This window comes from Heloderma suspectum, chromosome 9 (assembly GCF_057233095.1).
Source record: "Heloderma suspectum isolate Gila_16-S chromosome 9, 16-S_ref, whole genome shotgun sequence".
NCBI lineage: Eukaryota > Metazoa > Chordata > Lepidosauria > Squamata > Helodermatidae > Heloderma > Heloderma suspectum.
The window spans coordinates 4477341-4505025 of NC_139466.1; the positions used below are offsets into that span (position 1 = coordinate 4477341).

Sequence of the window (27685 nt, forward strand, 5' to 3'; positions counted from 1 at the left end):
AGCAGGACAGAATCAGTAGCACTTTCAAATAGCATCCCAGAGACCAAGACTCGGCATGTCTACTTACAAGCAAGCAGGTCTCATACCTGCAAAATGCACATTTCTCTTCTGTGTAGCAGCTGCCTGCAAAATGCACAGCTCAACATCTTTGCAACATCTCAGTTCTTTGCAAAGTATATAAAGGTTAATTGCCCTTTAAATGCTCTCTTATCTCTGAAAAGTGATGGCAGATAATAGCACAAGTTCCTTTTGGGATGGAGAACCCCTGGGGGGCACATCTGGCTGTGGCCAGGACTTCCCCATGGCTGCCTTAAAGACCTTTCAGACTGCCACTGGCAGTCTGCCTATGCCTACCTGCTCCCTGGTGCTCAGCTAGGGTTGCCACAGAGTCTTTTATGAGAGGGTTGCTGTGCAGAACTCGGCGAGCTGAGGCTTTCCCTGGCAGGGAGCTAAACCTGATGGCTAATTGCCACCATTGTCCAAGGCATAGCGAGCAGGGGCAGCTGGCAACCCTATGCAGCAGGTGTATTTGTGGAGAAGTTGCTTTTGTGTCTTGGCTGAGAGAAGCAGCCATGTAAACACATGGGCCCATGGGCAACTTCAAATGAGGTCCAGGCGTCTTGCACTTGCTAGAAATGGCACCATGCTTTCTGTCACCCCACCCCTTCGCGATGGAGCTTTCATGGCCCCCAAAGCACCCCAAAGCCTTAATGTTTTAATTGATTCAGAATCAATCAGGCTGTATAAATACAACGCCTGGCAGATAAGAGCAGGGTATGTATGAATGGATTTTTACTAGCCAGAGGTGGGTGTGGCAGCATTACTCATAAGCTGCAACGCATGCCACCACCCACACATCATCAGAAATGACTAACGTCTCATCTGCTCATAGAAGGCCGTGGAAGAGGAATGACGTAATTTGGACAACAGCAGCCGCCAGTGCTGGTATAATGGTATATACACTGGTATATTTCCCCTTTAAGAATTCTGGAGGGGGAATATTCCTGCACATGCTCAGTAAGGGAGTGAGATGGGGCATGACTACCATTATGGGCAGTTACCGCAATGTAGGTTGGAAGAAGCTTGCTTTTTTCTCTGTATATGGCCCTGAATCCTTGAGACAGGTTAGTACTAAGGTTTCCTGTAATTTTTTTTAAGAGTTGCGATTTTTTTTTAACAAACACTATGAGTTCCTTGTTTATTTTCTTTTATACTGTATAAAGGGCTGTTTAACCAGTTGTTCCTGTGTTGCTGGATCCTGATCCATTTTTGAGAAGATTGCTGCAAAGCTGGAGTGAACGGAATAGCGACTGTTTTCTTTCCTTGGCCAGCAGAAAAATCAAGCCTCAGAGAGAAGTTTTATTTATTTTGCTGTTGCTGTTGTTGTTGTTGTGGGCTCAAGCTGAAAGACAGAACTTTGGGAGGGCTGTGCTCTGTTTTATTGTTTTGGTGATAAGTGAATTATTATGCATGTAAAACATGTGCATTATTTTTTTAATTAAGAAATTAAAATGATATATATTAATTGTCCCTGGCAAGGCCTTTGTTGTGAGCCCCTTTAGAGACCCTGAAGAAAAAGTGTTACAGTGGCTCTGGGGTTTTGGGGTCCCTTGGGCAAGACACCCCAAATGGACCCCTTCCCTTAGTGAGTCTACCTTCTCACTGCCATTGTCACCAGCTGCTCTCACTCCTCCTCCTCTTTCCCATCATTGCTCCCGCTTGCTTGCTTGACAGGCAGAGAGCCAGGGAGGAAGTTAGCTGTAGCATCTCCTGCTCATTCTTCTTATCACCACTGTTGTCTGGACCAGAGCGAGAGGCAGGTGAAGGATGCAGGTGAAGAGGAGGAGCACATGCAGGGGGTCTTGTCATAGGGCCCAACCATGCCTCCGCTTGGTGCTGGCCCTGACTGCTACTCTTGCGTCGCATCTCCAATTCACTCCTGGAACTGGAGATGTTCAACTAACCTGCCTCAACTTGCTTGTGGGCTTCCCACAAGGATGTGCTTGACCGCTGTAGGAAATAGGGTGCTGGACCAGACAGGCTTTCAGCCTGATCCAGCATGGTTCTTCTCATGATCTGACATTATGTTCTTACGTTCTTGTGACTGGGCTGGCACTGATGACACCTCCTACACAGCCCTGCCTGAACATTTCATCACTTGCCAGTCAATATAGCATCTATTTTCACCCTCACCGTGTTTATACTTTAAAAAAATAAGTATGTACTCCAAATAAAATGAGATGACATAAAAATAAATGGTCATGCAACAATGAAAACGCCCCCGTAAAGTCTGACCACTACTTTGTGTTTATTCTGTTGCTATTCTACTAGCTGTTTTATTTGCTTCATGGGCATGACTCTAAGCCAGGGGTAGGCAACTTGGCGTCCTCCAGATATTTTGGGCTACACTCCCATCATCCCTGACTATTGGCTATGCTGGCTGGGGCTGATGGAAACTGAAGTCCAACATTTCTGGAGGGCACCAGGTTTCTATTGGTCTTCATGTAGTGGGTGTGGATCTTCCACTGGTTCACAGCCTGAACTAAGGCAGGTCGTAACAGCAGCAGTAGCACCACACAAATGAACCATGAAAAATGAGGACATGGGTCCCCCAAATGAATGCTTGGGCTAAAGGAGGGTCCCAGGTCTCCTTGGTGGCCCATTTGGGCCAAAGGGGAAGAAGACTGCACATGCCGTGGGAGCAGGGCCATGGCTCACAGGCAGAAAGTCCCAGGTTTAATTAATTTATTTTATTTAAAATATTTCTTGGCTGCTTTTCACTCCAGGAGCCCTCCCAAGTCGGGGTACAACAATAAAACACATAATAAAAATCAATACAGTATTAAAAATGGCAGAAACACAGTCAAAACAATAAAAACACAATAAAAGCAGCAACAGCAGCAGACATTCTAAAAAACAACAAACACCCCCATAAAGTAAAACTTACCACAGACAGTGTTGTCTGTTCAATCCCTGGCATCTCCAGGTAGGGCTGGAGAAACTCCTGCCTGAAACCCAGGAGAGCTGTTGCTGTCAGTCAGTGTCAACAATACAGGGCTATATCCATGGTCTAACTTGCGGCTTTTCTACTTGAGGCATTTAAGCCAGCACTTTACTGAAGCTTCTCCTTCCAGATTCTTTGTGGGATTAAGGTCGGCTCCTTTACACATGCTTTTTCCAGGGGTTTGCTTTCTCTGCCTTTTTATACGTTCCATTACAGACCCACTAGGTGGCTCTGTGGTACAGTGGAATTTTGCAATTACACTAGAGTTTGATGCTGCCGCATGGAAATACCAGACTTTCCTAGTTAGAAAACAAAACAAGACACTATAATGGTTGCAAAGAACAGAAGAGGCCCTGAAGGATGATGATGTTGTAGGAAACACCTGCAAACTACCGTGAGCAAGGAATCACAACTGCACAATAAATGCCTCGTGCAGAAAGGCTCTTGGTATAAGGCAAGCTTCCTAGGTTCCTATATACACTAACTGCCAACCCATGCTGCTAACCCATTTTCCAGATACCATTATTTCAGATCTGTAGGGACAGCTTGGACTACAAAATATAATGTACCTCTTCCATGACATACCACTAATGATACCAGTTATTAACCTAGGCCAGTATTAGCCCTGTACATGGGAATATAGAATGTTGCCTTGTAAAAGTCAGACCATTTGTCCCTCGAGCCTGGTATAGTCCCCTCTGATTGGCAGTGGAACTCCAGGTCTCAAGCAAGGAGAGGCCTTTGCCAGCCACTGGTACCTGATCCTTCTTTAACTGGAGATGCCAGGGATTGAACCCGGGACCTTCTGCATTCAAAGCAGATGGTCTACCACTGAGCCACACCCCTGCCCCTACTGTATCAATGTGTCCTGGTAGTGGGTTCTGTTTTTAATGCTGCTCTCCTGCCATGTGCTAAAACCAAGGGTCTGGATTCACAATTAGCATGTTTGTCATTAACAATTACATGGTGGTGGCTGTTATCTGTTGTTATTGTTATTATTGGGCCAGGATAAAAGGCCTCCCTCCTTTTGAATTTACACGTAGTAAGAAAGACAGAAATGACTCCATCTCACTGATTTTGGGTTGATCTTGCAGAAATCAGCAGGTGAAGGCATAGATCAGCTATCCCCAACTCAGCACAGTTGGCTGAGCTAGCTGGTGATGAGGGGAGTTTTAGGCCAATACATCTGGAGGGTGCCAGGTTGGCAAAGGCTGGCATAGATGTAACCACCTGACAATGTCCGTAGATCCTGGGTGCAGTGGGTGGTAAAAGACCTACCCTGCCTTTGCCATTTCTGATTCATGTTCTCCAGCACCACATTCCCCCTTGGCAGGAGGAAACCTGTGAATCATGCTGATTCTCTTCCAAACACCCTGACTAGCAGGGCGTATTGGCATTTCCTGCCAGCAGGGTAGCCACAAAGGCTCACCGAAGAAGAAAGGGCATTACATGCCAAAGCAGATTGCTAAACACTTTCCCCTTATCCTTCTAGGATCAAGTGTAGAAGCCGACGGTGAGCAGGACAGACACGTGGCTTCCTTGCATGCCGCTGGCCTTGACCGTCCTGCAAAGGTTGCATGGAAGCAAAGGCGCGAAACCTCTTTCCTGAATTACCTGTGCCACTCCTGCCTCCCGTTCTCATTTCTGCTGGGATCCACTGGCAACACGTTTCTTCCCCAAGGCACTATTAGGGCAGAGCTACAGGATGGTATGGGGCCAAGCTGCTAGGTTTTACTGTGGTTGTATTTTTATTCCGTGGTTCTAATCTATTTTTTATTGTATTTCCTGTTGTATTTTTGTGGTTTTAATTTTGTGAACCGCCCAGAGAGCTTCAGCTATTGGGAGGTATAAAAATGAAATAAATACATAATAAGTAGTTATTTCAAGATTGCTGCCCAGCATGTCAGATCTTTTCAGACTGCCCATGCATTTCCTTCCTTTTGGGGTGGGGCGGTGGCTTCCAGGTGACTTTCTTATCGCGCACTTTCCTGCCTCATTGATGGAATTTTACCGGGGTCTTCAAATTGTCACCTTCCCATGTTTTCATTTCATTTCATACATTTCTATACCGCCCAATACCCAAAGCTCTCTGGGTGGTTTACAAAAGTTTTCCCGCAGCTTTTTCCATCTCCCCCACCCCCCAAATCTGGGATGCTTCCTGATGAAGCTTTTATTGTACCATCACCCTGCCCCATTCACAGAGTTTTACTCTTGGGGTGGGGTGGGGGAGGTGTCCCTGTCTTCCACTTGTAACCCTCCAGTTTTCCCACTGCTTCTTTTGTCTGTTTTCTTACCATGGAAAATCTGTTAAGAAAAACGGAACAACTGTACAAAACCTTCCGATTGGTAGTGCTACAACCCCGTTGTCTGGAAGCACCCCTGTTAAGGAGGAAAAGACAGAGTGGCTGCACAATATGTTTTGGTTGGTAAATTAATTAATTAATCACATTTTTATACTGCCCAGTAGCTGAAGCTCTCTGGGCAGTTCACAACAATTAAAACCATACAATATAAGACAATAAAATACAAATGATAGAATACAATATAAAAGCGTAGAAATTTAAAACCACAATTTAAAAATAAAAATAATAACCAAATAGAAGCTAGCAGCAGTGCAAAAATCTAAAATACCATACCAGATAGAAAACAAACTTAAAATGCCTGGGAAAACAAAAAAGGTCTTCACCTGGCGCCAAAATGAGCACAATGGAGGCACCTGGGGAACATCTCTGGGAAGCTCATTCCACAACCAGGGTGCTACAGCAGAAAAGGCCCTCTTCTTAGTAGCCACCCACCCCGTTTCCTTTGGTAGGGGCTCTCGGAGAAGGTCCGCTGAAGCTGATCTTAGGGTCCTCATCTGGAAGCACCTTCTGTCACAATGAGGGCTAGAAATGTGATTTTCACATGAGTTGCTCCACCTGAGATTTTGGACTGGAGGGCTTGGGGGGAACACCACAAGCATTAGACTTATTGTTCCCAGGTTCCAACAAAAAAGGTCCTCTCCCTGATCAACAGTGACCCTTCAGCGTGTGCTGCTCCAAGCATCTCTTCCACAATCCTCCAAAGGGTCGCGAAGTCCCGGCTGTTCTTACCTTGGCCTTTCCTGTTCCAGGTGGCCTTGTTAAGCTTCCTCTTGTTCAAGGCAACATGCACTTTAAAGATTTTTTTTTATTATTAATTGAAAAAGGCACCTTCTCACTCGCTCACTGCCAAATCCTTACACAGCAGGGTTTTGTTTTTTTTAACAATGGACAAATGCAGGAAGCTTATAGGATTTCTTGTAACTGAGCAAGGCTGGCAGAGAGAGGAGAAAGAGTCCAGGGAGAGAAGTTTAATTGCCTTATACAAGTCAAGAAACACAAAAGCGCTATTCCAGGGTTGGTCCAGGTGAACTCCACATAATGCATAGAAATCTTGGAGCTGATTCAGATGTTTTGGGCCCACTGGGAAACTGCTCCCCACTACTCCAATAAGATATGAATCGCTTGCTGACTTCTGAAATGAGTGGTGCTGAAATGAGTGTTAAAAAGCCCTAAACCAAGAAGCAAATGTGGCCTTTTCTCTAGTCAGGCAGGTGTAATAATGCCCCCCCCCCCCCGTCTTCAGACCATCCCTCTCACACCTAGGAGCAAATACCAGGGGTATGTCCTGCCTTATGCATAGTCCCAGGGGCAAGATGGGACATCCCCATGGTAGTCATGGAGTCCTGATCCAACAGAGACCTCGGCGTGGATGTTGATGTCCCTCAGGACCACAGCCTTGGGGTTCCACAGCGACACATCTGAGGCCAGCTCAATCAGGGAGTCTGTAGCGTAGCAGGTTGGGGGGTACACAAGCAGCCCCCCAAGCTGCCCAGCGCTAGATGCAGGCCCTCAAACCCCAATTCTGTGTGGAGGAGTCTCCTGGTGAGGAAGATGGCATCTTAATGGGCCACAATGACTCCCCTCTTCAAACTGTCCAGCCTGTGCTTTTTTGCACTGAGTACCCCTCCCAGCTTGCCAACCCAGGTCTTAGTGATGCACACAGGTTGGCTTCTGTGCCCACGATTAAATCGTGGATGAGTCAGGCTTATTATGAACTGACAGCATCCAACTGCAGCCGTACCAGGCCGGAGGGGTAGAGTTTCCAGAATACTGAGATGGTGGGAGGGCCAGAAAGGGGGACGGAGACCCTGCAGACACCTGCCCTTTTTTCTTCCCAGATGACATACTCTCCCACCAATGCCATATCTCCCTTGGCACAGGACCACTGTTACAGGGCTCCCCTCTCAACCTCTTCCCCTGCTAATCCACCAAGGCACATTCTTAGCCCCCCGACACCCCCCCACTCACCCCCCCAATAAAATAAAGATCATAGTATTAATTTGAAACAAAATCCACCCCCGCAAATCACCCCTTCTTCCCTCTTCCACTAACCTCACCATATCGACTCACCTCATATGACCAACTCACACTCACCACACCACCAATTCATCTACTTACCCACTCACATCATTAATTCCTTTGATACCAGCAGGCTGCCAATAATCATACAAGGCCACTGTTAATGCAACACCAGCCAAGCCAACAAGGACACGGGAGAGGTATTCTTCACAGGGTGGATGGCTCATAGACCCAGGCTGGAGCCCCTCACAGCAGAGCCTCACGCTCACCTCTCAACTGGGTTCAACTGTTCAGCACACAGCTGGTCCTGCAGCCTAGTCATGTGCTTCTTTCACACTCTCACCCAGGAGAATCCCTTATAACCTCTTCTAGAACCACCTAGCTCTCACCTACTGGACTTACAGAAATATCTGGACCCAGTCTCAAAGGGGTGGGGCCTTCGTTGTTGCAACACCCTGAAGGGGCAACCCCCCCCCCCCGGTGTTGCACCACCACTGGGTGACTTGCCACCCATGGCAGGTCTGGCTAAAAAGACCCCATCCCAGTGGCTTTTTAGGGCAGTCAGTTTGCTGCCCGGCTTATGTTGATAAGCCAAGTAATGAGGCTATTGATCAAGTCCGTCAGTTTGCCCACCTCTCTCCAGAAAGTGCAGAACTCAGCGATGGTTCCTCATGAAGCAGCAGGCAACGGATCTTCCAATGCCCCCTTGGATCCAGCCGTGATCTTCCACCCAAACGCAGACAGCTTTACCCAGGCTCCTTGGGGGCTCCATGGCAGGCCAGAGATATTAAGCTGCGAGGGTATCTCTCCTGGAATGCTGGTGCAGTAACGTTCTAGTTTAACAATACAGATGTTATAGCAGCTGCAACACTTGCAAATTCCTGTAGGTCTAGCGTCTTCAATGTGGAGCCATGGGCACCAATGCGCCTGTGGACAAATTTCTTGGTGCCTTCCAGGTTCTCTATCCCTCCTGATTTTTATCTCTTAAGATTTTCTTAAATGAAAAAAATTTAACTGGGAGGCTGGCATGCTGCAGAGTGAAGTGCTTACCCCCAGCATCTTCTTTATCTGGGTTCAGAAGAGTGGTTTTGTGTTTTGGCACTCACAGACTCCACCTTTGCATTGTACTTAGATTCTTGGATTCTTCTTGTCTCACCAATTTGCCTTCTGGGAAATGTTTTTGACTAGCCACACTCACCATGGCAGCCATTTTATGAATGGCCAATCCCCCTGGCAGCCATTCTGTGAGAGCACCCATGACACTTTTTCAAAATTCAAATGTTCCCACTAACCCCAAATGGTTGGAGGCCCCTGTGGTAGATGCTGAAGGGAAACCAGGAATCTTCCCATATCAGGAAGGCAATTAGGGAGGCTCTGTTTTGCAAGTGTAAAGATAGTAAAAATGCAGTCACTTGTCTTCTGACAGAGATTTGACATAGTTTGTTTCTTTTTGCTTCCCTAGCAGCTCGCATGAGGGAAAAATGGTATTGAGCGCGGAGTATTTCAAGTGTGGGATTTGAAATTCCAGGTGAGGTGACGATGAAGGCTAAACATACATTGCTGAAAAAATATGGGCCAATATGGGAGAAGTAGCCCCATCAGTACCAGTAGAATTTTGCCTCTGAGAGTGTCAAAGGGAGGTGCCTTTGAAGGAAGTTAATTACATCTGTTGGGTCTCCAGAGATATTAATATCACAGCCAGGCAAAAGGCTTTGGAGTTTGGTCATACCTAGTCTTTCAAACCTTAGGCCAGAGTCCCTAAATTGCAAAAACATGTTAAAGGTAAAGATACTTTTTCCCTTTCATTTACCTGTTGAGCAGAGTAGTGATGGAATACCATGGTAGCACTTCACAACATTGCTTGTTCACAATTGACCTTAAATCCCAATGACTTCTAGCTCAGTTAAACAGGATCAGTCCCAATACAGATCCTTATGGGACCACACAGTGCAAGACCTTCCATTATGAAAACTGTCTGTTGCACCTCCCTGTTGCCATTACGTACATAGTAAATTTCTAGTAGGTTGTAGAGCAAGGCCTTTTCTGTGGTGGCCTCTATTCTGTAGAATCGTTCATTAGAACAGGCCTGCCCAAGCCCTACATTAGATGCCTTCAGAAGGAAATGCACAGCCTTCCTTTTAAAGGAAGTTTTAAGTGACCTGGTATAATGATGAGTTACTTGTGTTTATCTTCTGTTTCCTTCCTTCCTTCCTTCCTTCCTTCCTTCCTTCCTTCCTTCCTATTCATTGGTTTTACTTTATCATGTTGTTTATTTCCTTGATTTTATTCAGGGAAAGACGGAATTTATTAAAATGAACAGCTATGTTTTCAACAGAAACTTATACAAATATCTCTTTTGATGAGATATTCCTTTTATTCTTGGCTGTACGGTGTGTGTGTGTGTGTGTGTGTGTGTGTGTGTAACATGACATGACATATCATTTTATTTTGTTTTAATTTGCTGCTTATTACAAAGAAGTCATTTAGAGCAAGAGTTGTGAAAAGTGGGTTGACGCAACAGGTCAGTCAATTAACCTGATTCAAAGTTAGTTCAAAATAGGCTTCAGTAAACGAGAGAGAAAGAGAGCAAGAGAGCACGAACATCCCTATGGTTAATCTGGCCCCATGCTGACACTGCTCTCTCTAGAATCAAACTTATTTATGAAGGACAAAGCAGGATAGTTTTCCCTTTGGCAGGCATACAATTAAGAACGTCACTTAGTCAGCTCAGAGTTCCCTCAGCAAGGAGTCTTCTCTGTCTCCTCACACTCACTAGCTCCTGTCCCGTAAGTAGAGATATTAATATTTTAAAAAGCTGGTCTTGCTACTGGTGCTTTTAAAGCAGCAGCTTGGGGTACAGAAAACATCCCCCTCCACACAGAGCAAGTGGCCTGGTGGCTGCGGAGTTTCAGCGGCTTAATTTTCATGCATGAAGCTACCGTCAAGGGCACAGACGCAAGGACATCAGATCCATCCCTAAAAGGCACAGGCTAATGAGGTCTGGATGACACAGGCTTGCAAACAAGATGGGAGCCGTATAATGCATCACTATAGCAAGCTTCCGCCTCTCCCCTCTCCCCAAGCTCTTTGTCCTGCTGTGTGTCTTGTGTGTGTGAGAGATGCTTTGAAAAGATACAGGCCATGTCCAGACATATGTATCTTGGCTTAATGAGCCTCCTTTCATTACCTTCTCTCCTCCCTTCTCCATGCACTGCGATTCAGTTCTTCCTGGGTTAATTAACCATGGTTTCCCATTGCATTCAAACTGGGCAACTATGGTTACCAGGAGTGGAACAAGTGAGGACCTTAAACCACTGTTTGAAATTGGTTTAATATCCTGGTTTGTTCCAATCCTAGTAACCATAATTTCCCAGTTTGGAGACAAGAAGGAACTATGGTTCACTGAAGACTTCAGGGGTTAATTGCAGTGCACCGAGAAGGTAGGTAGGTAGGGGTGGTGTGAGTGCGTGTCCCCACTGGGCCATAGTATCCCACTGCCTGCGTCAGTGTAAGTACATGTGAAGTGGTTGGATCCTTGGTCCCATGAGAGCGCTATGGAACACCTGTGCAGATCAGAGTATTCCAGGAGCTGTGCAGGGCGAGGTGTGACCCTTGTGGTGGTAGATTCTAGGGCGGGGTCACTGCCGCTTCCCAAGTCCTGCCAGCCCACAGTGGCCAGATCAAGAGGTGCAGCTTTTTCTTACATTTTTGTGGCCATTTTTTTTTAACTCCCATTGCAGTCAGTGGGAAGGCACGAACTATGCCAGCTGAGGGCTCCTTTTAGAGGTGTGTCAGGACAACAAGGAAGCTGAGGATCTTGCGTATCCTCCACGGCCCCGGACACACCCTATTCTTCCCCCCAGCAGCAGAACATCACCGGTGGGGACATCTACACCCATGGAACTTTCTGTGGTTGCACCAGGGGACCTCTGGCAGCTTATGTGTTGTCTTGCCAGTGGACTTCCCTCTCCAGCAGTGAAGCTGTGCTTATGTCCCATCCAACAGCAACTCAGCTGGCCTTTCCTTGGCTTTAGGATCACACCTGAAGAGTATTTCCATGGTTGCGAAATGTGTATTTCCCATCTGAAGTCTATTCAGAAAACAAAAAACAATAGCACTACTTAGGCTGTGGTCTTAAACACAACTACTTTGGAGAAACTCCGCTTGGAATCCTTCGGGCCGACTCCTTATATATGTAGTACTTAATGCAACCGTAGACACAGCTGTTCTCCTCCTTCCGTCTGATGAGTAAGATGGTAACTTAGCTGACCAGGTAAGATCACTAAGTTGCTGCCAATGCGTCACAAAATTATTAAAGTCACTGAGCAGACCCACACAATTTTAGCAGCGAGCTTGCTGAGGAAATGCACTCACTGTTTGCAGCTAAGTGGCTGTGCACAGTGCTGATTGGCTGGGGCCCTGTGTCAATCATCAACACCCCTCCTAACCTTCTTGGAGCAGTTTTGCAGATGTTAAACCAAATCATCTATCTATTTAGTGGTGAACAACCAATCAAAGGCACTTGATATGGGCAACAGCTGGAGCATCAACCGGTAAAACCGAAGGATGGCAGGACTGGGTGTTTTAGCTTTAGAACAACATCTCTTAAGATTCAATGCATAAGATAAATGACTTAAACAGCATCCACAAAGTTGTTGTGGTGGTGTTTTTTTCCATTTTATTTTCTAAAATATAAATTTATTTCGTGCATGAGTAATTTCGGCACGACAAGCCAATAAACAGGCTCCACAAACTCAGACTCCAAAATACTGAAGATTGTCTCCTCTGCACCGCCCCCGGGAAAGAAATGTATGTATTGTGGATTCAGAACATTGATTAAACCTCACCATTTAATTATACTTCCTTCACACCAGAGAATCATTTGAAGGTTGTGACTAATCAACCAGAGACTTAAAAAGTAAACTCCTATTTATTAAATGTGTCGATATGGGTTCATAAAAAACATAAAGAGATAATTTTATACACTTTATTAAAAGATCCAGAAAAATAATAAACAATAACAATATAGAAGTAACATAGTAAAATGAGTTGCATTATGCATGGTTCTAAAAAGCACAAACGAGCACTACAGCAATATAAATGTGGCAAAAAGGAAAAGAAAGTCAAAGCATACACCCTGTCGATAGCAGCTGAGAGAATGAGCTGTGACTGGCCCGGAACGAAGATATGGGAATAATCGAAATCTGTATCACAGTGGAACTATGATCCTAAACACCTAGATTGGATGTTAGTCACAATGATTTCCATCAAACTCACTTCCCATTTAAGTGCATGTAAGATTATGGCCAGAATTTTATGCAGTGTCCACTTTTGAACAGTGTGCGTTCACCCGCTGCTCATAGAAACCCAGAGAGGGAAATCCATGCATGCAAAGATCTGTGGTACACTGATTACATTTAAAAAATTAAGCCCATTTCTTTAACATTATCCCCATCTAATACTTTTTGAGTCAATGGAGGAAAAAAGTTTGAATTACCTTGTTTACACAGTCCCTAGTGAAATCAAGGAAGTTCTTCAATGCTGACTTTAAAAAAATGGGAAAATGCTCTTCTGGATTTTAAATGTTCATAAGTGGAGTTCAAACAAAAACCGAATAAATCAGAATGCATACACTGTAAATTCAAATTTGGGATCAGAATACCTTATTTGTCTTGCGTGAAAGTTTGAATTAAGAATTTGACATCTGGCCAAAGCCAGTATGATGGATTGTTTTGTAGCAGAATTTGAATATCAGTAGGAAAAATCATTCAGGGATTTTGTTCCCCCAAATCTGATTTGGAGCACAAAATAGCAACTCCCTTAAAATGCCAACATTTCTAAAGATCCCAGTTTAATCTCCTAGTTCTGAATTTGCTATTTTAATCGGCTTCTGAATTTTGATAGAACTTTTGCTCTATTGCTCTGGATACCTACTAGATCACTCTTTAAAGAAAAAGGTGAATTTGAACAGAAACACCCCCCCCCCCCATTACCGTTTGATGAACGGCCATGTCATCCCCTCAGCTGCTAAGATACAAGAGCCATGGCAACAAAATCATTTGGCTTCCACCACTATCAAATAGCATCTGTGTACAGTAATAAAGATCTGGAACCTTGTAATTCTGTGTCAGGTAATTTCCCTCTGTTGTGTGTTTGGAAAAGACCACTTTGTTTTTGTCATTTCAATTGTTGCGTTGTTGGCTGGCTGGTTGGCTGTTTTGTTTGCTTGCTTGCATTGTTTGGCTGCCTTCTCTTGGGAGGCATGTGCCTTTCTGATTGTAGAAAATATGGCTGTGAAGGTCACTAGCAAAGGTTTTATTTCATGTGTTTGCCATGACGACTCCAGAGTGGGAGTCTTCCTTTTCCTTGAACGCTGGCTCCATTGTTTCTACGGGTTCTGTTTCAGAGGATGTACCCCCTGCACCTCCAGAGAGTGCCTTCCTTACATTTCCCCCCACTCTGGCTTTATCATCAACACAATTCTTACAGCATTTTTGCTGAAGGTCTTAACACACATGCAACATGTGTTGCATGTGTGAACATGTAACAATTCACACTTCCTCCACTGAAACCTCCAGAGTCTTATGCAAAGGGGGAGCTCATGTGTCGTCCCCACAGGGAGATGTGCATTGTCTTGATGCTGGAATTACTTAGCCATCTTTCTCCGAGATCTCCCACAGAGAGAGAGATGTTCAAGTTCCCCCTTCTCATGAGGCACCGTTGACTTGTGCACTCTCTTTCCACACATCTGTGTGTGTCATGTGCAAATTCACTTGTTGGGCCTGTGTCCATGTCACTTCACGATGGTTAGGGGAGGAGAAAACCCCACGTCCCATTCCAGCACAGAAACACACGTCTGGTTGATGATCAGCTGGAGGCGTCTTCAGACCGAAGCTGCCATGAGATGTACCTGCCTCATGAACTTGCAGTTTCAACCTAGTCGCTCTCCTGTGCTCATCCGGATCGGAGGCTCCCCTGAGCTCTCTCTGAGTTAGAATGGCCCTGCTCCGGTCATGGTGGGGAGAGCGAAGTGTCAAGCTGCCCTCATCCCTATAAAGCTATGACTCCCAACTTGCTCCTCTGTCTCAGTAAGCGGTCTCTGTGAAGAATGGGGCCTGACATACGATGTGAACGGAACTTGCGTCTCTCCTGGCAAACTGCCCACACTGCCTTGTTTGGTGGCGGTGAAGCCAGGTTCACATTTGGCATGGAGGAAATGAACGCCTCGCTCACGTGCAGCCCTTCAAAGAGATGGCTTTGTGAACAGCATTACACCAGATTAAGCCACTCTTTTTTCTCTGTACATGCTCTGGCACTACTCCACTGGCGTGTGGAGGAATTGCACTTGATTTTTTCTGCCTGACAGACTTGCTTTGGCTTAAGGGTGAATACAGACAACCATCTGCCAACACAATGCAAGTAAAGAGGCTAGACCTCTCTAGCACCTGCCAACGCAGAGAAGAATTTTACCGCACAGCTGCCCAGAAACCCAGGGAAGCAAGAGAGGGGTCAAATTCTCCTCAGCGCTTGGGTGGATGCTACCATTCAGTTCTACACAGAGCTGAACGTCTGCCTTGGCAAGTGACTATCTGGAAATTGGTTGCCTGGATTTACCTCAGATCACTTCAAAATGGATCCCTACAGGCATATAATGTGGTGACCCCACTCTGCAAGCTTCCTGATACAGTTTTCCCTATAGAAATGTCTCCACTCCTCCTCATTCAGTAGGAGGCTGGGAATCGGTTGGCCTCCTCAGTTTTACCCCTCTTATCCTGAACTTGGAATCTCTGTAGCAGTAGAAATGAAGCTGGGAGTGGGGGAACAAGGTGAGCACTTCAGGCACCAGGACACTACTGCTGGATCTATGGGGATCCTCTGCAGAGCACCTTGGAGAGCTCCTTTAGAGTTCCGACTGGTTCTGGTTGAAACCTGGAGCGGATTCACCGCCCTACCGACATCAGAGCCACCAGCCTCCATGGCCAATTACTGAGGGGCAAACAGTGCAAGACGGGTTGTTGCTTTTGGGCCCAGCTTGTAGCCAGGATGCTGGACTGTACAGGCCTTTGGTCTGATCTAGCAGGGCTCTTCTTACGTTCTTATATCCAATTAGATTGGCAACAGAGCACTTAGGAAAAAAACCTTTGCTGGTGACCTTGCTTTTTAAATTAAGCATTTGTTTCCCTTAAGTTTTTCTTCTTCTGAGCTGCAGGTTGAAGGTGACGTGGTATCATTCCGCTGTATTGTAAGCTATATGGCAAACTACAAAGCTTGTACAATAGCAAAGCAACATCATGCGTTCAGATAAGTTTTATAGCAAAAAATCTCTTCCTTTTCAAAGCCTTAGTAATCTCTTTTACAAACTTTTCCTTGTATTATTACAGACTTTTTTTAATATATTCAAAATAAGTTCCAAGGATTTCTTTCGTGGACTATGTACATAAGTGCAAAAAGATGTGTCTCACACATTCGTACACTAACTGAATCAGTTTAACTGCAGCATATTGGTATCTTCAACACTGTTATAGGGTCATTCCACAATATTTTTTTCTTATGAACAGGTTTTTCCTTTCTCTTTATTTCCCAGTTTGATTTTGACATAATCATATAAAGGCTTCTAATGATAGAAATGTGATGTTTGGCTTTCGCAGTATCAAAACCATTTAGTTATGAATTTATTAGTGTTGAAAAACAAAAGCATTTAAAAAAAATGTACAGTTCGGAATCTGATTAATTTTCTGCATTCAAAACCTGAATGGCTTTAAGGCCCCACTAGCCGCAAAACTCTGTTTCTGGGAGTTTGACTCATTGGATTTTGCCTTGAAAAATCCTATGGGGCAACAAAAATTGAGGGCCACTGCAGAATTCTAAGCAAAAGTTAGTCACAACCAGTCCTACTGAAAGCAACGGTATAGGGTTTAGTCATGACCAACATTTGCTGAATTGTGCCCTAAAACACTATTTTGGAGACTGTGCCAATTGCTCATCAAATTCTGAATTGGGGTTTCCTACATTTGTTTCAGCTTTATAGTATGTGGAAATGAAATAAAAGCTCATCTGTCTTGAGGCAGCCTTTATATCATCTAGGATAAAAATACTGTGGAATAGCCCGACCCACACAACAATTTCTACAAGCTATAAAACCTGACTCTAAATCCATGTGTTGTAAACTTTTTGACTGAAAAAGTGACATAAAAGACACAAATCCAGCGTTCACATGGGACTTTGGGATTTTAAAAATATTCAGTCATATCTTTCTCTGACAGTATCGAACTGTACCTTAAACGAACCCATACTGTTACACATTACGTTTTAAAATTTACATGTGAGAATTTCACAAATAATGTATACAAAGGTAGCCATGTTGTAGTTTTGTTGCCATAGCAACAACAACTCAATATAATTAGTTAACAATGAATCTATCATTGTAGGAGTTACATACAAAGTTAATTCTTTTTTGTGTGTTTGTTCTTAAACTGTAAACTATACAAACTAGTTATGGACTGTATTTGTTTTCTATATCTTGACATGCTCTTCAGTGTTGTTTTAGAAGTTAACTAAATGAGTTGAATACACGTATTTAAAAATCTTAAACATTCTCTAACTCTCCTTCAAAAATTAAATTCATTAGTTACTAAAGATATATAATATATATATATATAAAAGCAATAATGAAAAAAAACTTTTAAAACTAACAATAAAAGAAATGGAAAATAATGCAACATGAATTAACCTGTTGTAGCCTAGTAACAATGTATTTTTAAACTCTATTTACAATTATTTTAGGCTATCAACTAATAGTTTTTTTCTTTAAAAAAGTTATTACAGTCTTTAACATACAATATATTCTAAGGCCTTCATCAGGCACATGGTAAAAATCAGATCATTAGCATCATACATCCTTTCAGAAGGAAGGGGAAATTAGATTTTCCTCATAAATTTCACTTTTTTTCAGTTGTATGTATGTGAAATGTATTAGGGATTAAAAATGGGAAGGACTCCAGTTTCTTAACTTGCTTTGTGTACTAAAGAGTCCTAGAGATCACTCTTGGATTAAGTAATAGGTAGAGTCGAGAATACACAGGACAAAGTGAGCAGATATCTTCTTATCAAATCTGATGCACCTACAATATTCCATATATGTAATTCGGTTCCATGTAGCTAGCTAGCATATTAAAAAGGTCATTTTTACCAGGCTGTACTAGGTGACTAGAGCTGCAATCCTAAAATGGATTTACTAGGATGCAAGTCCCACTGAAAACAGTGAGATTTACTTCTGTGTAAACATGCATAGGATTGTGGTACAAAGCTGTTCTATTCACAGAGTGTTACTTCCCTACATGTCCCCTTAAAATAAATGGGAGTTGTGCAGGAGTAGCAGTGGCTAAATTGCACTCAAAAGCGACCTTGTGGAGGGGCCATGTTCTACTACATTTTCCCCCCAGGCCTGCCTTGACTTCCCGAGTATTTTCGCCTGTGCCTGAATATATGCAGAAATATCACTGCCTGCAGCTGCAATCCTAGGGACTTTCCTGTGAGTATGCCCCACTGAAAACAGCAGCACTTACTTTCCAAGTAAACAGGGCTGTTGGCTGGGTTCCTGATGGGTCTGTGAATTGTCCAATTCCTGGGCAAAAAACCTCCCAACCACCCTGCTGCAGTTTCCAGATCTGCTGGGGAACCAGTTGTGGCTAGGATCAAAAAGAGCGGAATGCTAGCTGGGTGTGCCCAAAGGGGGCTCAGACCTGTTTTGCTCAAATAGCCGCCCCGCCCCATGCCACATTACGAGCTGGTTCAGAAACCGAGTTTCAAAGGAGTTGTTGAGACGGCATGGGGCGGGGGACGGCGTGTCTGGTGTTCAAAGGAAAACATAGATATGTGAAAATCCCACGATACGGTGTATACAAAATAGCTCTTCAGATCACAGCCTGCATGCATTTATTGTCTCGGACAAGATGCAAGTGCACAGGCATGGGTGTGACCAGCGAGATCTGAAAACGCAGTGCCAGGAGTCCCTAAGCCTCAGTGGCAATGAGGAGATTCTGTTGCTTTGCCAAGGATAGGGCCAGGCAGCCACGGCAGTCCACAAGTGAACACTCAAAGTGCAGCATGCAGCACATGGCAGATTAAGAAGAGTGTTTGGGAGTGTTCAAAAGTGGAGCGGGGTGGACTGGCTGGGGGAGGGGGCGAGGAAATAATTTTATTTATCTCAAATGCAAAAATCACACCGTAAAAATTGGAACCAAACTATTTCATACTTAACCAGGGAGAGGCAACTTGGTGCCTTTTCTGATTTTGGGACTACAATTCCCATAATTCCTGCTGATTGGCCATAGTGGCTGGGGCTTATGGGAATTCTAGTTCAAAACACCTGGGCGGGGCACAAGGTTGGCTACCCTTGTACTAAACAAATAAAAAGATGTTTCGTGGCTGATAATGAAAAAGTGTCCCAATGCACAGGAACACTACGTTACGTTTTAAAAAAAGGGTAATCCTTTTAAGAATCCTTGTATTTTAAATCCCTCTTTCACTGTTTGTGTAGGTATGTTAACAATTTAGTAACAGGTTTGGGGCTTTTAAAAATGTTTTTATTTCTTTTCATGGATTCTTTTCACTACAATCTTTTCCCCCCTCAAAAATGATCTATCAGCTTTTAAAAATTTTCCCTCTGCAATGACCCGTTTTACTCAAGTTTCAGCATTTCTTGCATATTGTTTGCATAAGGCTGAGAGGAAATGGGCACAAATACACCAATATATATATAAAAAAAGAGCGCGTGCATGTGCACGCAAGAGAAAGGACTTTGGATAAATTAAAAAGAATATTTAGGTTTGTCGAACTTGGGAAGCTTATAAAAAGTTGCTAAAATTATACTGATTCAAACAAACTTTACATACATCTCTGTAGTCAAATAAAAGTTGAATCTGTGTTTGTGACATTTCAATTAGAGTCACCAAGCAGCTCAGCGACTTTGTAGACAGAATGCACCTAGTTTGGATTTTATAGTCTGCCGACTGTGTTTTCTTTCTTTCTTGAATAAAGAAGTCATTGCACAACAAGCTTTAAATAGTGCTACCCTCACAATGGCATTTTTTATTCCCCCCCCCACCCCCAACCCCTTTGTGTTGAATTTGGTGATGTCCCCAGCGCTTCAAGCTTTGCTTTTTCCTCAAAACATTTTTCTTACAAACAAATGTTACATTTGCCAACTACTACTTTAAAAAAAATGGCTGTGGCACCTAAAAAACCATTCTACCCTGAACACATATTCCTGGACCTCTGTATAAGAAAGAATGTATATTTGCGTGCGTGTGTGTGTCTATGTGTGTGTGTGTGTGGTGCTATGTGTTAAGTTTATGTGTGGTGTGTCCCAGGGGTGCAAAAATTCCAGGCATGCAGTAGCCACTGGCATCTTGTGCCTGGCAACTAACACCTGGTTTGCTGTGATAGCCATGAGGCAGTCTACTCCTGCTCTCTAGCGCTTAAGTTTGGGGGGGGGAAGTTGCACCCCTGACGTGTTATCTTTTCAGTGCTTTGAAACTGTGACATGAATGCTGTGGAGACATTTAGGCTTACATTCTATGCACATCTATGCAAGATGTTGTTGTTTTTAAGTATCATTCAAAGAAAACAGGAGGGGGTGACGTCAAAGTGGCAAGGTTACACAAAAAAACCATTATAGCACTGAAAACAAACACTCAACCTCCCTTAAAACCATAAAGCTAACACAAGCATATATATAAATATATATACACACATGTCCTTTCTGACTAGAGGAGATCAGGTATGTTCTCTGTAGAGGCACTGCCACAGGTTGTGCAAAACCCATCATTATTTTTTTTTAAATATACATACATTTTCACCTAGGAAGTACTCAAATCCACTTTTTTCCACTAACAATGTTACAAAGCTGGGAAACAGAAAGCCAGTGCTAAGCAACAGAAAGCCAGTGCTGAGCAACAGGTGGACCAGTTATATTCTCTCTCTCTGTCTTAGCAGGCGGGGATCTTGAATTAAAATTACTGGGAATATGCAAAATAATATACACCTGTATTTCAAAGAATGTAATTTGATGATATAAATCAAAATAACTTTTCCACTTCACCCTGCTAGGGCCTATAGGCCTTTAACAACCCTACAAAGTAGCACCAAAATAACAATTTTTATTGTTCAAAGACTTGTTTTCCATATTTCCCATCATACTGGAACATGATTTTTCCAGATATAGTCTGATTTCATGGGGTTCAAACTTTGATGAGGAATCTCAGGGCATGGCTGATAATAAAAACAAAACAGGACTTGGATTCTTTGGAAATTACCCCTGGGACAAAAACAAACATTTACAGCAAAATAAAGAGAATTTTAAGAAGTGAACTTTGGAGTTTGAATTCAGTGCATTTTCATTAAATGTGTTTTGTGAATTTTTATTCAGTTTGGTAAATCTATTTATCTCTGGAAAGGTTTGTATTGACTTGCATCTTCAGATGAGTTTAGTGACAGAATCTCCAGGTATGCTAGTTCACTGAAATTCCAACAAAGTTGGTGATGTTCCAAAACATTTTTTCAGGCCTCCTCTGCCGCACATGTATAACTAGAAAGTATTTTGCTTCTGTAATGGGAGTCTTTAAATCCAAAAGGCAGGGAAGTCACTGATTCAAAAGGAAGAAACTGATTAAGATTGGAAACGAATTGGAATCCAAGGTGAGACCTAAACTAGCCACCTGTAACACAGGTAAGGAATTGACTGATCTGCCAAAGACAGACAGATCATAATGCTCTTTGAGGATTGAGCCATTTGTCCACATTAAGCTAGTCTGAGGATATTCCTTAATGGCTTACTTTTTCTAGACCACTTTTGGTGAAAGGCCTCTGTTAGTTTTTGGTCTTGATTCCATATTGGTCTCTTGACTCCATATTTAAATGTGACAGCAATAAGATGTTTGCTGCAGAATGTTCACATTCTTCTATTTCTATCTGTAGCTTTGCCCTCTGTGCTCCCCTGATGTTGTTTTGTTTGTTTTGACTGCCTATCACATACCGCTGTTATCTCTTGCCTTCCATCTGGCAAAAGGGCCGACCTTCTGCACTTCTGAGGATTTTGCAAGGTTGCCACTGAGTGGTAGGAAGGGTTCTTAGACTACTCACAGGAAGCCGAATCAATATGGAGTTTGGGCACTGTCTTGTAGAACAGTGCCCAGGATATCACAACAGTGGTGAAAAGTCGCTCTTACAGTGAGAGATAAGGAGCAAGGAACAATGCAATGAGGATGAATCATCTATCTATTAGGTCACTGACAACTTCTCTTGGCCAGTACAGGTCTATTCCCATTGAACAATGTTTCCAGTCCCTATACTAGCTCCAAATGGCTTTTCTGGAGAGGCTATTCAATCTTGGAATTCTATCCAGAATACCATTCTTCTCTGTACTTCCTAGTATTAATGGACTGAGTAGCAACTAATTAAGGCAGTCAATATTATGTTTTGTGTGTTGGGCCACTATTCTGGTTTGCTCTTTCTTTGTGGCTCAACACATTATCTTACTTCATGTCTTACGGCCATCATGTGGGAGGCCTTTTGACTGATCTTCAGGACTAAATAGCTGGATCCCAACCCCACCACCTACAAAGCTTTTTCTCCCCTTTCACTCTACATTTTATGCTTTGCAAGCAGAAGGTCCCAGGTTCGATCCCCAGCATCTCCAGGTGGAGCTGGGGAGACTCCTGCCTGAAACCCTGGAGAGCCACTGCTGCCAGTCAGTGTCGACCATACTGCGCTAGATGGACCCAGGGTCTGACTCAGTTGAAGGCAGCTTCCTATGTTCTTGTGCAACTGCACTGGAGGGTAAAAGGAGCTATGCTTGAGTTGGGCATTTGTTTACTCCAAAAAAGACACTTCAGCATATTCCTCAATAGCTTTTTTATCATGGTCTCATGGACCAACTCAAAAGAGTTGATGGACCAATGAGTTGAGGGATTGATGGGTCAACTTCCTCCTCTAATTTTTCTTCTTCCTCTTCACGGATACTATGCCTCATCAGTCAGAGGATGACAAATTGGCCAGATTAAAACATACAAGATCATACCATGGCTCTCTGTGTTACTCAGTCAAAAATAACTAAATACTGTACTCACAAACACATGGATTAGAATCTGAACTCCATTCCTAAATCTGCATTGCAAAGATGTTAAGTCATGGTTCTGAGCATACGCCTGAAACAGCAAAATCTTTTGAAGAAGATTTTAGCTCAACTATTCTGTCCCTCCACTGATTCTTTTGGTGAAAGGAACGCAAGGATGGCAGTGAAATGGCTCCTCTTCAAAGATGATTTTGTGTGTGTGCAAGGATAGTACCTAATGGAGAGCCAAGACTGTTGTTTGGTGCTTCTTTCCTGGATTGAAGCATAGGATGTGGAAATGGGTCACTTACATTTTAATGGAAAATGGATGCTTTTCACCCCTGGTTCTGTATCTAGCACAGCAGAGTACTTTGATCTCAATGGCAAGACCTCATTTTCAATGAATCGGTCATACATCTTGCTGTGATTCCTTTAAAACTGGTTCGCTAAAATATCAAGAAGCATTGTGCGCCATTCGCAGCAGAAAATGGCACTTCAATGCAGAAATCTCTCTTATTTCCTGCCTGCCCTCTGAGAAAAAATCCTTTTGGCCTTTAAGGTTTGATCCATTTCAAGTTCCGGCCCATTCGTGAATCAACAGCTGTCCCTTCCCATAACTTGCAACTAGTGTTTAGAGATTCCATTTCGAAGGTGGAATCTAGTTTTCAGATGAAGGCTTCTAAAAATGTCTGAACATTCTTATGTCTTCCTTTTTTAAAGCACATAATTCCTGTTTCCCACTATAACATTCTTAGCTTGCCATATTTTTTAAAAGAAAAGAATAAAAACCCATAACAACCACAGTATATGAAAATGTAAGACATTATGATAATGAAAAAAAAATGGTGTTGAGTATACTTGATAATGATGTACAACTTTTCTCTCTCTCTCCAAACAAATCAATATAGACTAGGATGTAAACAAAACAGTAAGATAACACTTTGAAAACAGACAAACATTTATCCATCGACAATAGAACAATAAACCAATTAAGTCCACTGTGCAGAAGCACTTTGTCTTGATGGTAGTCAGAAAAAAATGCTTTTTTAAAAGTGTGTTAAAGTAAGGTGTTATAAAAGTCTATTGTTACAGTTCTCTACTTCTATGTCTTGAATAACAGAGCGCTGTTTTGTTAATTGTTTTTCTATAGTGCTTTAAAAAAAATGTTTGACATTCCCATGGATCAGTTTTTGGTTAACATGTAGGCTGCAATCGGCTTACTGTAGATGTTGGAGAGGAGGAAAGGATGGGCTTATAGATACAGAGAGCCCAGCTGCAGCTTCCCACCAAGAGAGAAAAGTCCAGGTAACTCCATGATTTCAGGTTCAGAATTTCAACATGGTTTGCTGGAAGAAGGTAAAAAAAGAAGACAGTGAGAAAAAGGATCAGTTGTGGCCAACCAGCTGCCTCCATAAACAGGTCATGCCTCCATAAACAGCCCTCTGCTGTTGCATCCAACAACTGATATTCAGTGGTACAAGTGGGTTTTTGCAACAAAATGTTATGGAGTGAAGTGCTTCTATGCGGGGTTCCAGCCAGCTGTGTCCTCTTCTAGGTTACTCTATTCCATTCCTTTCCCCCGCTTGGTTCTTCCAATTCAACCCCTCAACACAAATTTAGTACTATTTGGCCACGGAGCATGCTTAGTCCCCCTCGGGCTGTTTTTGGGAGGAGGGCAGTTGTTCCCTTAGTTCCACCCCCACCCCATTTTTTTCTAATTCTGAAACCTCTCATTTCTCAGTGGTCCTACTTTGGCGACACAGCCGTCAGCACTCACCACCTGAGTTTGCTATTAGAGGGAGTGATTCTGCCTCTCTAAGGCAGATCTAAGACTCCACAAGGCCCTGATGCACAAATTCAACTCCTGTGTAAGGCAAGAGCATCTGCAATTGCTACCATTTTAAAATGTATTTATTTATTATTGTATTTCTACCTAGACCTTCTGTTCCAAAAAGCAACTCCAAAGCAGCTAACAAATCATAAAACCTAAAAAATACAACAACGTGCAGAGAAAGTGGTTGAGAGATGTTCTAGAGAGCTCTTAGGAGAGACAGAGCTGAAGTAATCTTAAAGCTTAAATATGCTAGAGTGATGTCCTGACCAAACTGAGGCCCCTTCGTAACCGGTTACCATGATTCTCAAGGTATTTTATGAAGAATTCATCCCCCACCCTATTGTGCCTTTGTAGGGTGCAGTTAGACCTGGCTTGCAAATAAAGCTAACCCATGGTTTATTTAACCCATGTTTAACCCAAGGCTTGTTGCCCCAGCCAGGGTTTGCCGGGCAGACAAACAACCCATGGTTTGTTTTCCCAGTCCCGAGGCTATTTGTTTCCCTTCTCCTTCACCTACTCCTGCCCTGTATCCCAAATGCCTTTGTGGCACTATAGTATTGGCAGGCAGAGCAGCAGGGTTTTTTTAACTGCTCTTGCCCACTGCTTCTGTAGCCTGGCAAAACAACCCATGGTTCTGGCTTCACAAGTAACAACAACCCATGGTTTAAAGAAGCAGAATTCACAACCCAACAACAAACCATGAGTTCTCTTTCCAGGTTGTTCGCGGTTAACAAACCGTGGTTTCTTAGTGTGGCTGGGTTTGCACAACACGACAACCCAGAATTCAACAACCCATGCCATGTGTTAGCGTTTTGCACGAACCCAGCCCTAGATGCATCTTCTTTCCTTCTTTCCTTCCTTCCTTCTTTCCTTCCTTCCTTCCCAACAAAACACTGTGCTGTATCAAACAAATCAAGCATCAGGCATTTAAAAATTCAAAATGACAAAGTTACAAAGCTAGACTGAGAGCATGGCTTTTAGTGATGCCCCAAGCATGCCTGAATTAAACAGATGTGGGTCTCAGCCCTCAGGAGGGCGATACTATGTGGTTCTTCTGAACATGCAGAGTGGCTCTGCATTTGCATCAATGAATCCGGTGTGAGACCCCAGTGCCTCATGACTGAGGTTAATACTTAGGAAGAACTTACCGTTCTGTTGCTTCTACATTTGTGAGACAAACATGCTGCTGTTTAGTTCATCTACTGATAACTGGGATATCTGCAGTGAAATAAAGGGAGAAGAAAGGTTTCCCATTAAAATGTTCCCTTGATGTTCATTCTATTCATTTCAATGTCCATCAACACTTATAAAGGAACTCACCTCAATGCTATAAGTACCACTTGCTTGAACAGTTGAGAATCACACCGCAAATCCCCCAAAATGTCAGGGGCGACTTAGAAGACTGATTGATGAAGATTTTTTTTTCTTCTCTGGCAGAAACCAGATAAGGGTCAGTGCCTGGAGATCTACAAGGTGGCTAAATTTGGAGAAGCCGCTGTGCTGGACTTGCTGTACATCACTTTTACCGCATGGGTACAGAGCCATAGCTAGAGAATTTAGCTTGGGATTGGATTGGGTTGATTTAGTTTAAAAACAGAGACTACAGTTTTTTAAAAACTGAAGTTTTTAACAAAACTAATTCAGAGAGCCTAACTAAAGCAAGGCTTTCTTTAATTAACATTATGTGAAACTACAGTGAGAAAAAAATCTTGCTGTCCCAGCCATGCTGGAAATGCCCCCGCCCCGGTACTTCTGTCAAGTTGTAGCTAGAAGCTCTGTGTGGCTACTGGCACCCTGTAAAGAAAAGGGATACTTGCTTGTTCGTTTACAGCAATTCCAAATGTGATGTTACTGAATCACAAAGTGCATAACCGCTACCCTAATTATCACTGTATATATCCAAAGGTTGCATTTGCAGTTACATCTCCTCCAGCAAATTTAGAGTTATTCAATTGTATTTCTAAAAACAGCAGTAAATGACTTTTTGCAAAAACTAGTGCAGGAGCCTTTGGCATATTGACTTGACATTTTGTCTCAAGTTTATTTCTGAGACAGAAAGGTAGTTGTGGCCAAACAGCCCAAAAGAATTCTTATTATCTGTACTAGAAAAGCAAACAGAAACTTCCTATCAACACAACAGATACTAATGGCCATGGTGTGTGAATGGCCCTTGAAACAAGCTACAATATTTTCCCATTAGGACCTAATCTTTTTTTTTTTTTTAATTAACTAAATATCTTGTGCTTTTCACTTCTGCTTTCCTTCCAGGGCAGAGGAACCTGAAATGCCTCAAGGAAGGGGCACTTGATGTGTTATTTCTGTTGCAGCATAGAAAGCAGAAGTGACACATATGATTCTTCCACGGTTTAAAAACAAATACAAAACCGTAACATTGTCCAAGCTGTTTCACAGCACGGCTGGGATGATCTGGCAGGAAACGCTCCAACGTTTTTCACTGACAAACTTGACCTTTAAAATGTCTGGGCCCTCCCAACCCACCCATCTTCTACATCAAACCCCCCCCCCCCCACACACCATTGCTCCAACACCAATCCCAAACATATACAAGTTGCTTTTCCAAGGACCCCCATCCTTCATGGGGCACAGTGACTGGCCAGAGATGCTGACAAAGTGTGTCTGAGCGTGAGTGTGCAAACCGTCAGGGACAGAGCACACATCGCATCTGCCACAGGGATGCCATGAGTGGAGGCTGGTGGCTCTGATGGCAGTGGTGCGGTGAATCTGCTCCGGGTTTCAGACAGAACTCTAAGCACCTTGGATAGCAATTTTAGAGTTCTGAGTAAAACCCAGAGCAGATTCACCACCTCACTGACATCGGAGCCTCCAGCCTCCACTGGATGCCACAGGAAATGGTCACCATGTAACGAATGATCCCTATCTGGGCTGTCGTGTGTACGGTTACTTGTCACAGGAGTCTCCACATCTGTTCTGATAATGATACACAAAATTTATAAACTGCTCTATATCTAAAAAAATCTCCAAGTGGTGAACAACAAAGGGAAAAAGAATAACCATCAAAATATAGAAGAATAGAAATATTAAAAATTCAAGTAATGCCAATAAAAACGTGACTGGTCGTTCAGGAAAAGCATGTTTAAATAAAAATGTCTGCAGCAGGCCCCGAAAACAGAGTAACGTTGGTGCCTGCTTGCCATCAGTAGGCAGGGAGCTCCAGAGGGAGGGAGCCAGTACACTGAAAGCTCTGCTCCGAGCGGACTCTAAACAGACCGTAGGTCCATGTGGATCCAGCAGCAGTGCCTCATCAGCTGGCCTCAGTGACTGGACAGGCAGATAAAGGAGAAGGCATGCGAGGGGGCTCCTGAGCAAGGCCC

At 43.3% G+C, this 27685-nt stretch overlaps 1 protein-coding gene and 1 non-coding gene across 10 annotated transcripts in view; both read right to left on the bottom strand.

Moving 5' to 3' along the window:
• Window positions 1-3778: 3778 nt before the first annotated feature.
• On the bottom strand, window positions 3779-3850 carry TRNAS-UGA (transfer RNA serine (anticodon UGA)). Its single transcript has one exon. It is a non-coding gene; the product is annotated as a tRNA-Ser (tRNA).
• Window positions 3851-12359: 8509 nt separating this feature from the next.
• MBNL3 (muscleblind like splicing regulator 3) overlaps window positions 12360-27685 on the bottom strand; it is a 132755-nt gene continuing 117429 nt past the window's right edge. For 8 of the 9 annotated variants that reach the window (XM_084813578.1, XM_084813579.1, XM_084813580.1 and 5 more), the window contains 2 exons: window positions 25481-25550; window positions 12360-23844 (listed from right to left, as the gene is read on the bottom strand). In XM_084813578.1, coding sequence (XP_084669704.1) covers window positions 25494-25550 — 57 coding nt within the window. In that variant the 3' untranslated portion in view covers window positions 12360-23844; window positions 25481-25493. Of the gene's footprint in view, window positions 23845-25480; window positions 25551-25652; window positions 26127-27685 lie in introns of all 9 variants that reach the window. The other variant, XR_014784796.1, reaches the window with a different exon arrangement.